Source organism: Carcharodon carcharias, chromosome 7, assembly GCF_017639515.1.
Source record: "Carcharodon carcharias isolate sCarCar2 chromosome 7, sCarCar2.pri, whole genome shotgun sequence".
Lineage (NCBI taxonomy): Eukaryota > Metazoa > Chordata > Chondrichthyes > Lamniformes > Lamnidae > Carcharodon > Carcharodon carcharias.
The window spans coordinates 79,586,358-79,598,369 of record NC_054473.1 but is presented as its reverse complement, the minus strand read 5'-3'; the positions used below and the strand labels follow the sequence as shown (position 1 = coordinate 79,598,369).

At 43.3% G+C, this 12,012-nt stretch overlaps 1 protein-coding gene across 4 annotated transcripts in view; it reads left to right on the top strand.

The window, feature by feature from the left end:
* nprl2 (NPR2 like, GATOR1 complex subunit) overlaps positions 1 to 10,121 on the top strand; it is a 30,784-nt gene extending 20,663 nt beyond the window's left edge. For all 4 annotated transcript variants that reach the window (XM_041192043.1, XM_041192044.1, XM_041192042.1 and 1 more), the window contains 5 exons: positions 3,712 to 3,748; positions 4,900 to 4,993; positions 7,644 to 7,761; positions 8,391 to 8,533; positions 9,203 to 10,121. In XM_041192043.1, coding sequence (XP_041047977.1) covers positions 3,712 to 3,748; positions 4,900 to 4,993; positions 7,644 to 7,761; positions 8,391 to 8,533; positions 9,203 to 9,270 — 460 coding nt within the window. In that variant the 3' untranslated portion in view covers positions 9,271 to 10,121. The remainder of the gene's footprint in view (positions 1 to 3,711; positions 3,749 to 4,899; positions 4,994 to 7,643; positions 7,762 to 8,390; positions 8,534 to 9,202) is intronic.
* The last annotated feature ends 1,891 nt before the right edge of the window (positions 10,122 to 12,012 follow it).

Below are 12,012 nucleotides of genomic sequence, written 5' to 3'. Positions count from 1 at the left end.
GCTGGGGTTAGATACAGAGTAAAGCTCCCTCTATATTGTCCCCATCAAACACTCCCAGGACAGGTACAGCACAGAGTTAGAGACAGAGTAAAGCTCCCTCTACACTGTCCTTATCAAACACTCCCAGGACAGGTACAGCACAGGGTTAGAGACAGAGTAAAACTCCCTCTACACTGTCCCCATAAAACACTCCCAGGGCAGGTACAGCTGGGGTTAGATACAGAGTAAAGCTTCCTCTATATTGTCCCCATCAAGTACTCCCAGGGCAGATATAGCACAGAGTTAGAGACAGAGTAAAGCTCCCTCTACACTGTCCCCAGCAAACACTCCCAGGGCAAGTATAGAAACAAAGAGTGCTGAAAATACTTAGAAAGTCAGTAGCGTCTGTGGAGAGAAACAGAGTTAACGTTTCAGGTTGATGACCTTTCATTAGAATAGGACAGGTATAGTATGGGTTAGATACAGGGTAAACCTCTCTCTACACTGCCTATCATTATATTCCCAAATCCAATACACCAGGATTCAATTGTTTTAAAGCATGTATCACTAAGTTTCCTCCGACAGTATTTTTTCACATCGTAATTCTAGTATCATAGCGGATGAATGCTTTTTGCCCATCAGTGCACCTTGGCAACTTCAGCAATTATCCACAATAAGATTTTAGTTGCTGCTTAATTGAACAGCTTATGTAGTCAGGGGCAGGATCCATGTGTTTAGTGATCATCCTGATGAAAAACAAATCTCTACATTTGAGAGGCTTTGCCTGCTGAGATTTCCATGTAATTTTGTTGTTTCATGTGTATATTTGCCGTTTTCCTTTAATTAGTTATTGAACCAGAGACAACAGGAGGATTTTTTTAGGCAGCCAAGTAATGTGAACACTGCTTCAATGTGTGTTGGAAGCAGACGGTGGCATAATGGTATTGTTACTGGACTGGTAATACAGAGGCCCTTAGTAGTGCTTTGGGGTCACAAGTTAAAATCCTACCATGGCAGCTGTTGGAATTTAAACTTAACTAATAAAAAATCTGGAATTGAAAGCTATTCTCAGTAATGGCACCATGAAACTATCATTGATTGTTATAAAAACCCAATTGGTTCACTACTGTCCTTTAGGGAAGGAAATCTGTCATCCTTCCCCAGTCTGGCCTACATGTGATTCCAAATCCACAGCATTGTGGTTGATTCTTAATTGTCTTCTGAAATGGCCTAGCAAACCTTTACAAATAGTCGAAAAGGAATAAGTCCAGATGGACCACCTGACGTTGACCTGTGCACTGGAAATTACAGCGCACACCCTGCTCAGTCGAGCCTGCAAAGTCCTCCACACTAACATCTGGGGACTTGTGCTAAATGAGGGAGCTGTCCTACAGAATAGTCAAGCAACAGTCACAGTTATACTCAACAAATCATTCCTTTTGGCCAATGTCTCATACTCCTGCATCACTATTCCTGGCCATGTCCTGTCCCACTGGCAAGACAGACCCACCAGAGATGGCGGCACAGTGATATACATATAAGAGGGGGTTGCCCTGGGAGTCCTCAACATTGACTCTGGTCCCCGTGAAGTCTCATGGCATCAGGTCAAACATGGGAAAGGAAACCTCCTGCTGATTACCTAACCACCTTCCCTCAGCTCATGAATCAAAATTCCTCCATGTTGAACACCACATGGAAAAAGCACTGAGGGTGGCAAGGGCACAGAATGTACTCCATGTGGGGGACTTCAATGTCCATCACCAAGAGTGGCTCAGTAGCACCACTACTGACCGAGCTGGCTATGTCCTAAAGGACATAGCTGCTAGACTTGGTCTATGGCAGGTGGTGAGAGAACCAACAAGAGGGAAAAGTCTACAGAACCTCACCCTCATCAATCTACCTGTTGCAGATTCACCTGCCTGTGACTGTATTGGCAAGAGTAACCACTACACAGTCTTCGTGGAGACAAAGCCCCATCTTCACTTTGAGGATACACTCCATTGTGTTGTGTGGCACTACCACTGTGCTAAATGGGACAGATTTTGGGCAGATCTAGAAACTTAAAACTGGTCATCCATGAGGTGCTGTGGACCATCAGCAACAGCAGAATTGCATAAAACTACAATCTTTAAACCCAAGGACCACTCTACCATTACCATCAAACTAGGAAATCAACCCTGGTTTAATGAAGAGTGCAGGAGGGCATGTGAGGAGCAGCACCAGGCATACCTAAAAATGAGGTGTCAACCTGGTGAAGTTAGAACACAGGACTACTTGCATGCAAAACAGAGAATGCAGCATGCAATAGACACACCTAAGTGACCTCACAACGAATGGAAGATCAAAGCTTTGCAATCCTGCCTGATCCTATTATGAATGGTGGTGGATAATTAAACAACTAACTGGAGAAGGCCCTCCTCACACACACCTATCCTCAATGATGGGAGAACCCAGCACAGGAATGCAAAAGACAAGGCTGAAGCATTTGCAACCACCTTCAGCCAAAAGTGCCACCTGGATGATTCATCTCTGCCTCCTCCTGAAGTCCTCCATATCATAGATGTCGGTCGTAAGCCAATACAATTAATTCCATGTGATGACAAACAGCTGAAGGCTTTCATTACCTCCAGGCTCAACCATTCCAAAGCAATCCTGGCTGGTCTCCAACATTGTACCTGCTCTAAATTTGAGGTCATCCAAATCCAGCTGTCTGTCCCCTACCACCCCTGTGCTCGCTGACTTACATTGACTCCTGGCCAAGCAACGTCTTTATTTTAAAATTCTCATTGTTTTCAAATCCCTCCATGGCCTCTCCCTACCTCTGTAATCTCCTCCAGCCTCCATGACCTTCCAACTTAAATGCTCCTCTAATTCTGGCGTCTTGTGCATTCCCAGTTATAATTGCTCCACTACTGGCCATGCCTTCAGTTGCCTGGACCCCAAGTTCTGGAATTCCCTCCCTATACCTCTCAGCCTCTCTATCTCACTCTCCTCCTTTAAGAGGCTCCTTAAAACTTACCTCTTTGACCAAGCTTTTAGTCATTTGACTTAATATCTTATTATATGGCTCGGTATCATACTTTGTTATTGAATGCTCCCGTGAAGCACTTTGGGACATGTCATGATGTTAAAGATGCTGTATAAATGTAAGTTGTTACTTTTGGTCCATAACATTGCCTGCCAGACTCTGCATATTTCTCTGCCAGTTTAAGAGCGCAGTGACTCTCTTTTTCTTCCGCGTGCTGATGAAGTTCCTTCTGCCTGTTGACCTTAAATTTACATTGTTCCTTCTCTCTCTTTCCCTTCTTGTCTCTCTTGACACAAATCTCCCATTCATCTTTGTCTTAAACCTTTTGCTCATTTGAGATTTAAATACTTTTTCAGGAACCTCACAAAGTGGTGACCAGGATCTGGGAATTTGAGATGAAATAATTTGCACATAGTTATTTATCCATCTCAGAAGGTTCAGTGGGTTGGAATGTACAGCAGTGCAGAATATTTATGATAATTTGGGCAAAGAGTTTTTAATAAGTCTGGGGAACCTGATTTCATTCCATTCTTCATGATTCCTTAATTGGTCTTCCCTCTAAAATAGGTCTGTCCAGCCACATTCAGCATGGGAATGTCTCTTACCCAAAGCAATATGTTACATTACACACAACCCAGGAATGAGGCTAGTATACATACACTGCAAGTTGTACTCTGAACATAATGTGTGCCATTGTCTTGCAGGTACTATGGAGTTGTGACTTTAGTCCCTATATTCCAGGTGAGTGTACTGTGGACAGTTGGTGTGTTTATGCTTCCAAATTGTAGCCTGGAATTAGCCACTGCTTCTGTGCCAGTGCCTCTCTGCCCTTAATGTAAAACAAAAGGCCCAACCACCTTCAGCTGTTTTGTCAATGACCTTCCCTCCTTCATAAGGTCAGAAGTAGGGATGTTCGCGGATGATTGCACAATGTTCAGAACCATTCGCGATTCCCCAGGTCCAAAAACAGTCTATGTTCATAAGCAGCAAGACCTGGACAATATCCAGCCTTGGGCTAATAAGTGGCAAGTGACATTCGCATCCCACAAGTGTCAGGCAATGACTATCTCCTTTAAGAGAGAATCTAACCATTGCCCCTTGACATTCAATGGCATTATCATCTCTGAATCCCCCACTATCAACATCACGGGGGTTACCATTGACCAGAAACTGAACTGAACTAGGCGTATAAATACTATAGCTACAAGAGCAGGTCAGAGGCTGGGAATTCTGTAGAGAATAACTCACCTTATGACTCCCCAAAGCCTGTCCACCAATTACATGGTACAAGCCAGGAGTGTGATGGAATACTCTCCACTTACTTGGCTGAGTACAGCTCCCACAACACCTAAGAAGCTCGACACCATCCAGGACAAAGCAGCCCGCTTGATTGGCACCCATCCACCACCTTTAACATTCACTCCCTCCACTGCAGACGCACAGTAGCAGCAGTATGTACCAGCAACTCACCGAGGCTCCTCCGCCAGCACCTTCTAAACCCGCAACCTCTACCACCTGGCGTGACAAGGGCAACAGATGCATGGGAACACCACCACCTGCAGGTTCCCCTCCAAGTCTCACACCATCCTGACTTGGTATTATATCGTCGTTCCTTCATTGTCACTAGGTCAAAGTCTTGGAACTTCCTCCCTAACAGCACCGTGGGTGTACCTACACCACATGGACTGCAGCGGTTCAAGAAGGGAGCTCACCACCACCTTCTGAAGGGCAATTAGGGATGGGCAATAAATGCTGGCCTAGCCAGCCAAGTCCACACCCCATAAACAAATAAATAAAATTTTAAATCTTGTGTTTTATTGAACCTGCACGAGCCATATTGATCTGTCATTCTGTTGATGTTTAACTGATTTCTGTTCCTTTTCCCTCCACAGTATTCCAATGTGTACTGCCCAACTCCTCGGGTGCAGGATCTAGTCGACGACAAGTCCTTGCAGGAAGAGTGCCTGGCATATGTCACTAAGCCAGGTATGATGAAAGTTCCTGTTCAGTGCAAAGACGTTGAAAATCAAAGGGCTTTTGTTACAAATGGATTGGTGTATAAGAATAAAGAAGTTTCACTGCAATTATACAGGACATCGGTGAGGCCATACCTGCATACAGTTTTGATCTCCTTACCTAAGAAAAGATGTACTTGGAGGAAGCACAACATAGGTTCGCGGGACTGATTCCTAGGATGAGAGGATTGTCCTATGAGAGGAGATTAAGTAAACTGGGACAGCTTCTTTAGAATCTAAAAGAATGAGAGGTGATTCCATTGAAATATGTAAGATTCTGAAAAGGGCTTGATAGGGTAGATATTGGGAGGATATTCCCATGTGTGGGGAGTCTGGAACTAAGGGGCATGGTTTCAGCATGGAGTCCATTTAGGACCGGGATGAAAAATTTCTTCATTCAGAGAGTTATGAATCTTTGAAATTCTCTACTCCAGAGATCTGTAAATGGTCATTCATTGGGTATTTTCAAGACAGATGTTGATTTTTTAAAAATTCTTTCATGGGATATGGGTGTCGCTGTCTGGGCCAGCATTTATTGCCCATCCATAATGGCCTTGAGAAGATAGTGGTGAGCTGCCACCTTGAACCGCTGCAGTCCATGTGGTGTAGGTACACCCACAGTGCTATTAGGAAAGGAGTTCCAAGACTTTGATCCAGTGACAGTGAAGGAAAAGCAATATAATTCTGAGTCAAGACGGTGTGTGGCTTAGAAGGAAACTTGCAGGTGCTGCACTTTTCCTTTGAGGTGGTAGAGGTCATGGGTTTGGAAGGTGCTGTCAAAAGAGCCTTGGTGAGTTCCTGAAGTACATCTTGTAGATAGTACACACTGCTGTCACTGTGCGTCAGTGGTGGAGGGAGTGAATTTTTAAGGTGGTGGATGGGGTATACACTTGGAGGATATTAAGGGAGTGGAGTTAAAGTAGATGATCAGCCATGGTGTGTTTAGTAGAGGAAGAGGCTTAAAGGGCCTAATGGCCTATTACTCCTATTTCTTGTGTTCTTAACTTGACCTTTTTATAGTTTTACATTACAAACGAACAATTAAAGGCCATTGTGCCCAGCCATAACAGCCCTATTTATTGGATTGCATCCATGACCCTTCCCTGCTGCTGGTAATGCTGACCCCTGGGGGAGGCAAAAATCTTGAAAAGACTGGGGAAATTCCTGTTGTAATAGAGCAATCTTGGGAGAAATAATTACTGGTTATCTCCTGTGGGTGTTGTGTGAATCAGCATTCTGCCAAGTTCAGCACTAACATTGAAGCCTTGCAGCAAAAGGCACACATTAACATTTCCAGGAAGATCTCAACCCTGAGCAGTGTCTTGCTCAGGTTCACTCATACAGAGCTAACTGAATGCAGTTACACATCCCTTCACTATCTGTCTGCTCTCCCTAAATCCCTGCTCCATGCCACCCTAGAATAATCCCATATCCACGCCTTGTGGAATGATCCTGGTGGCACATCTCCCTAGAATAATCCAGGCTCCACTGTCCTTTTTTTCAACTCATTCATGGGGTATGGGCATCACTGGCTAGGCCAGCAATTTTTGCCCATCCCTAGTTGCCCTTGAGAAGGTGGTAGTGAGCTGCCTTCTGAAACCGCTGCAGTCCATGTGGTGTAGGTACACCCACAGTGCTGTTAGGGAGGGAGTTCCAGGATTTGGACCCAGTGACATTGAAGGAACGGTGATATATTTCCAAATCAGGATGATCAATGAGAACCTGTGCAATGGTAGCCCAGCAACTAGCACCTGTGGAACAGTACATGCTAACCAGCACCTATAGAGTCAAATCCCCAGTACCAGTGCCTGTGAAACAGTACCCCAGCAAGAAAATCGGTTAAATTTGCCAAAACAAGAGAAAGAAAATTTCAATAAATGGAAACTTTTCAAGATGAAAGGAGGGTGTGAGTGACTCACCCTTTAAGTGGGGGTCCCCTGTTAATTTTAATTTTAAAAGACATCATTTGGATAAGACATTAAAAGAGATTAGAGGCAGGACAACTAATGAAAAACAATCCAAATAGATTCAGAAGGATTTGGATCTGTTGGGAAACTGAGCCAGTAATTGGCAAGTGAAGTTCACAATAAATATAACTGATTTAGGAATGAGGAACCAGGAGGAAGGGACTACAGCCTAGAAATTTCTGTTGATAATAGTGAACAAATGCTTGCTGTGTAGTATGATGTGGCTCAGTTGGCTATTTCACTGAAGGTGTTAACTCATTCTCTGCTAAATTACCAGTAGCGTTATTTTCTTGGTTAATACATTGAATGGAATAGTCTTAAATATTGTACAAATCTCAGAGGTTATTGTGGAAGCCCATCAACTTAGTGTTTGTAGTTCCAAAAAATACACGGTACTAGATAATTACAAGAGAGAGAGATGACAAATACAAAGAGGTAATGATGTTGGTGTGAAACACTGGTTATTCCCTAGAATTGAAATCAGGTTAGAGATCGAGCTTATTGGACTGAATACCCTACAGTTACCTATATTCTTAATGGCACTGGATGTTAATGTAGTTTCAGTCTGTTTCCATGGGCTCTTGTGGAGGGGAAATGGGTCCTATAGCAGTGGGAGGCCTTTGAAGACCTGTTAATTGCTGCCTTTGCCCACAGGACCCAAGCGTGCCAGTCTGCGAGATGTATTTCAGCTATACTGTGGGCTCAGCCCTGGCACTACAGCTCGAGACCTCTGCTCCCGCTACGCTCAACAACTTCAACAGGTGGATGAGAGGTAAAGTGTTGAGCCTGGACGGGTGGCTAAGTGTGGACAAACTGTAACTTCTTCATACTGTTTGTAATTTATCTATATGAGCAGGTTGAATGAATGAGGATGATGGGCTCCCTGCCCTCACTCTGGTCTTGCTGATTTTGTTTAATGTTTTCTTTTCATTAATTCTTGGGATGTGTAGCATTTATTTTCAGGGTTTTGTCTCAGTGACGATGAAGGAGCAGTGATATACGTATAAAGTCAGGACAATGAGTGACTTAAGAGGGGTCCTTGCAGCTGGTGGTGTTCCCATGTCCCCGCTGCCCTTGCCCCTCTCGGTCTCAGGTTTGGAAGGTGTTGTTGAAGAAGCCTTGGCAAGTGGCTGCAGTGTATCTTGTAGACGATGGGGTCTAGTACAACCACAGTACACTTGCAGTTTAGGAGTGTGAATGTTAGGTCTATAGGTAATGTACTGATCTAGCTGATTGCTTTGTCTTGGATGGAATTGAGTTTTGTTGCAGCGCCCCAGCAAAATGGACAGAATTCCAGAACACTCCTGACTTGTACCCTGTAAGTAGTGAAGAGACTTTGGGGTGTGCAGTAAGTGATTTGCTGTAGAATAAGCAAGCTACCTCATTCTCCTCTGTTTGCAGGAAGTTGATTCAGTTTGGCCTGATGAAAGGTCTAATTCGGCGACTGCACAAGTATCCAGTAAAGATCAACCGTGACGAGAGGAGCCGCCCACCACGTCTTTACACTGGTTCACACAGCTATGATGAAATCTGCTGCAAAACAGGTACACCAGCCCATAAAGAATCACTCCATTACTGGAATTGAAGCAGCCAAAGAGACAGAATGATGCAAAGGATTAGATGATTTCAGGACTGAGATGCGTGTTCACAGTCCAAACTATTGGCAGTAAGAGTCCTATGTGAATTCAGTTTGAGTAGTATGTTGGGTATGGGTCCATAGGTTCTAATAAACACTACAATTGGGATATTCGAACAGGGAGGCTGTAAAATAGCTAGGATAGAAAAGGAACAATATCACAGGATCTCTAAGATTGGAGTGAACCATTTTGTCAGGACAGTGTAGAGGAAGCTTTACTCTGTATCTAACCAAGCTGTAACATAGCAGGAGATTTCCCCTGTTGCTCTTCAAAACATTGCCACAGGATCTTTTACATTCGCCTGAGAGAGAACACAGAGCATCGGTTCAACATCTCGTCTGAAAGGTGGCACCTTTCAGAAGGAGCGTCAGCCTAGATTGTGTGCTCAAATCTCAGAGTGGAGCTTGTGGACCCACAACCTTCTGACTCTGAAGTGAGTGTGTTCAAACTGAGCCACAGCTGACATCTCCTTAACTCTGTATCTGACCTATGCTGTAGCCAAGACCAACTGCATGGAAGTGTTTGAAATTTCATTGCAGGAATTGTAACTAACATTTTTTTGTCTGTTTTTATCAGGAATTAGCTACAAGGAATTGGATGAGAGGCTGGAGAACGACTCAAATATCATTGTGTGCTGGAAGTGACAGTACAGCACTTTGTCAGGACAAACACTGGGTGTTCTGCTGTGCAGTCACATAACGTTGCCCAGAGGTTTCCAAACTGAAGAATAGGTTGGCAAAGGAGTGCAAGAATGTAATAGATGGTGCTAACCTGGGTAGTGTGAGCTGTGCTGGCCTGCAGGACTAATAAAATCTTCTGACCCTCCTGCATTACCTTAAAAATAGGTGAAGAAATGTATGAAAGTATTTCTCCTAAAAGAGGTTCTGATTCCAAGCTGAGCGATTTTGTATTCATATTGATATGATCCTTACTGTATGCATGCAACTTATTAAGAGTATCAAGGATAGAGCAGACCCCTCCCCCAGCTGATTCATTCAAATTCTTCCCCTCCCCTCCCCTCCCATCATTTATGATGCATTCTTCCTAATATAGCCACTATGCTGTGTAACCTGTTACTGAGTGAGTGTAATACTGAGTCATACATATCTAGAAGTAACCACATTCAGTCACCATTCTGTCCTGAATTAGCTGACCTCAACTGGGACAGTGGTGGGGGTGCTTTAAGAGGCCTTAGTGCTCTTGGGCATGGTAGAGTCTCTACTCCTGAACGGTCTGGCCTACCCATGGACACCATGGAAAGTGAGTCGATGGGATCAAGTCAGCTGCAATGAATCTGCAGTCAAATTTCATGCTAGCATTGAAGAATGATCCACTTGGGTGTGTTACTGCAGAGCTTTCAGTGCACATTGAACCAGTGCTCTGTGTGAATCTGTGTCTTCATGAGAATGGGAATGTACAAAATCTGTACTGATTGCTTGTTGTGACTAGTTTTGGATAAATAGAATTATTTAATAGTAAATGAACTTGCATTGATGAATCTCAGTAATCCTTCAATGGTGTCACTAATCATCAGTCATAGACTAAGCTGTCATCCTGTCAGCTTGGCTCAGTAGTATCATTCTCACCCTTTAGGCAGAAGGTCATGGGCTGAAGTTCCATTCCAGACACTTGATCACATAACCTAGGCTGACATTTGAATTCATTACTGAGGGAGTGCTGCACTATATAGCTTCCATCTTTTGCATGCAATGTTAACATTCTGAAGACATAGCTGTCAGATTTGGCCTGCAGCAGGTGATGAGAGAACTAGGAAAAAAGTGACTTGACCTCATCCTCACCAATTACAGTATTGACAGGAGGGACCACTGCACAATGTTTATGGAGACAAAGTCCTGTTTTCACACTGACGGCATACTTGCCATCATATTGTGTTGCACTACCACTGTGCTAAATGGGCTAGATTTAGAACAAATCTCGCACCTCAAAACTCGGCACCCATGAGGCACTGTGGCCACCAACAGCAGCAGAATTGCATTCAACGGTAAACTGTAACCTCATGGACTGGCACATCCCTCACTAAGCTATTACAGTCAAACTAGGTATTAACCCTGGTTCAATGAGAAGTGTAGGAGGCCATGCCAGAGCGCCAGATGCTTTACAAAATGAAATGCCTCTCAAAGCTACAACTCAGGATCACATGCATGCTAAATAGTGGAAGGAGCACATACACAGAGCTGAGCAATCCCACAACCAATGGGTCAGGTTGAAACTCTGCAGTCTTGCCACATCCAATCCCATGAATGTTGATGGACAATTAAAACAACAAACAGAAAATTTTATGAACATCCCTATCCTCAATGATGATGGAACCCAGCAAGTAAGTGGAAAAGACTAGACTTTTCTGGTTAGTGATTTTTTTGCTGTTCCTGGCACCTTATTTTGCTTAGATTGGCTACTGTGTTTGGCTATACCACAATAGTGTCTATAAAGAGCTTTAGGATATCTTCAATATGTCAAAGTTGCTATATAATTGCAAGGGCCTCACTTTTTTTTTCCAATTCCTTCTATTTGCCTTGCTTCTTTCTTGCAACTTTATTTTTCATCTCCACTTTCTGTCCTTTTCTATAACCAATATCAGAAAATAAACCTCTCATTTGTGGCTTTGAAATGCTGAGTTACCCTAACTCTTTACTGTCAGTACCTAGTATCTGTTCTGATCTGTGTAAACTTGTACTTCAGGACATCCATTAATCTATCTCAAAATGATTGGAACTCTTAGTTCAGTTGAAATTCAATCGAGTCTACAGTTTCCTTTATTCTTTACATAGCCCATTAGATGGCACATTGTAAATCTCTCTTAGCTATCTATTGTTTCTCTCTTTATCCTAAGTGAGGTAGAATTGGAATTGTAAAATGGTGGAAATCTCCAGGGCATAGTTTCTTCCAGTTGAATCCAAGTTAACCTTTCAAGTATCTTGTTTCCTACAATCCTGCCTGTTTTTTTTTCTGTGAATACTCCAGATCCAATATTCGTGGAAGTGATCTTTCTAACTGAATTCATACTTTTCCTTTGTACTTGGTATCTCTTTCAGATAGTCTATGTGCATGTCTCCTGAGTCATCTTTTAAGATCAATAGAAATTTAACCTTCAAGAAGATGAATGAATGTCCCTAATTCCTTACATTCCAAGGTGGAGTTTCCATAAAATGGTTACATCACAGAAGGAGGCTATTTGGCCCATTGAGTCTGTGCCAGGTTCTTGTAGCAGCAATTTAGTTTGTCCCACTCCCCTGCCATTTCCCTGTAGCACTGTCAACTTCTCTTCAGATCCCTGTCTAATTCCCCTTTAAAAACCATGATTGCATCTATCTTTACCACACACTCAGGCAGTGCCTTCCAGATCCCAACCAGTTGCTGCATAAAAT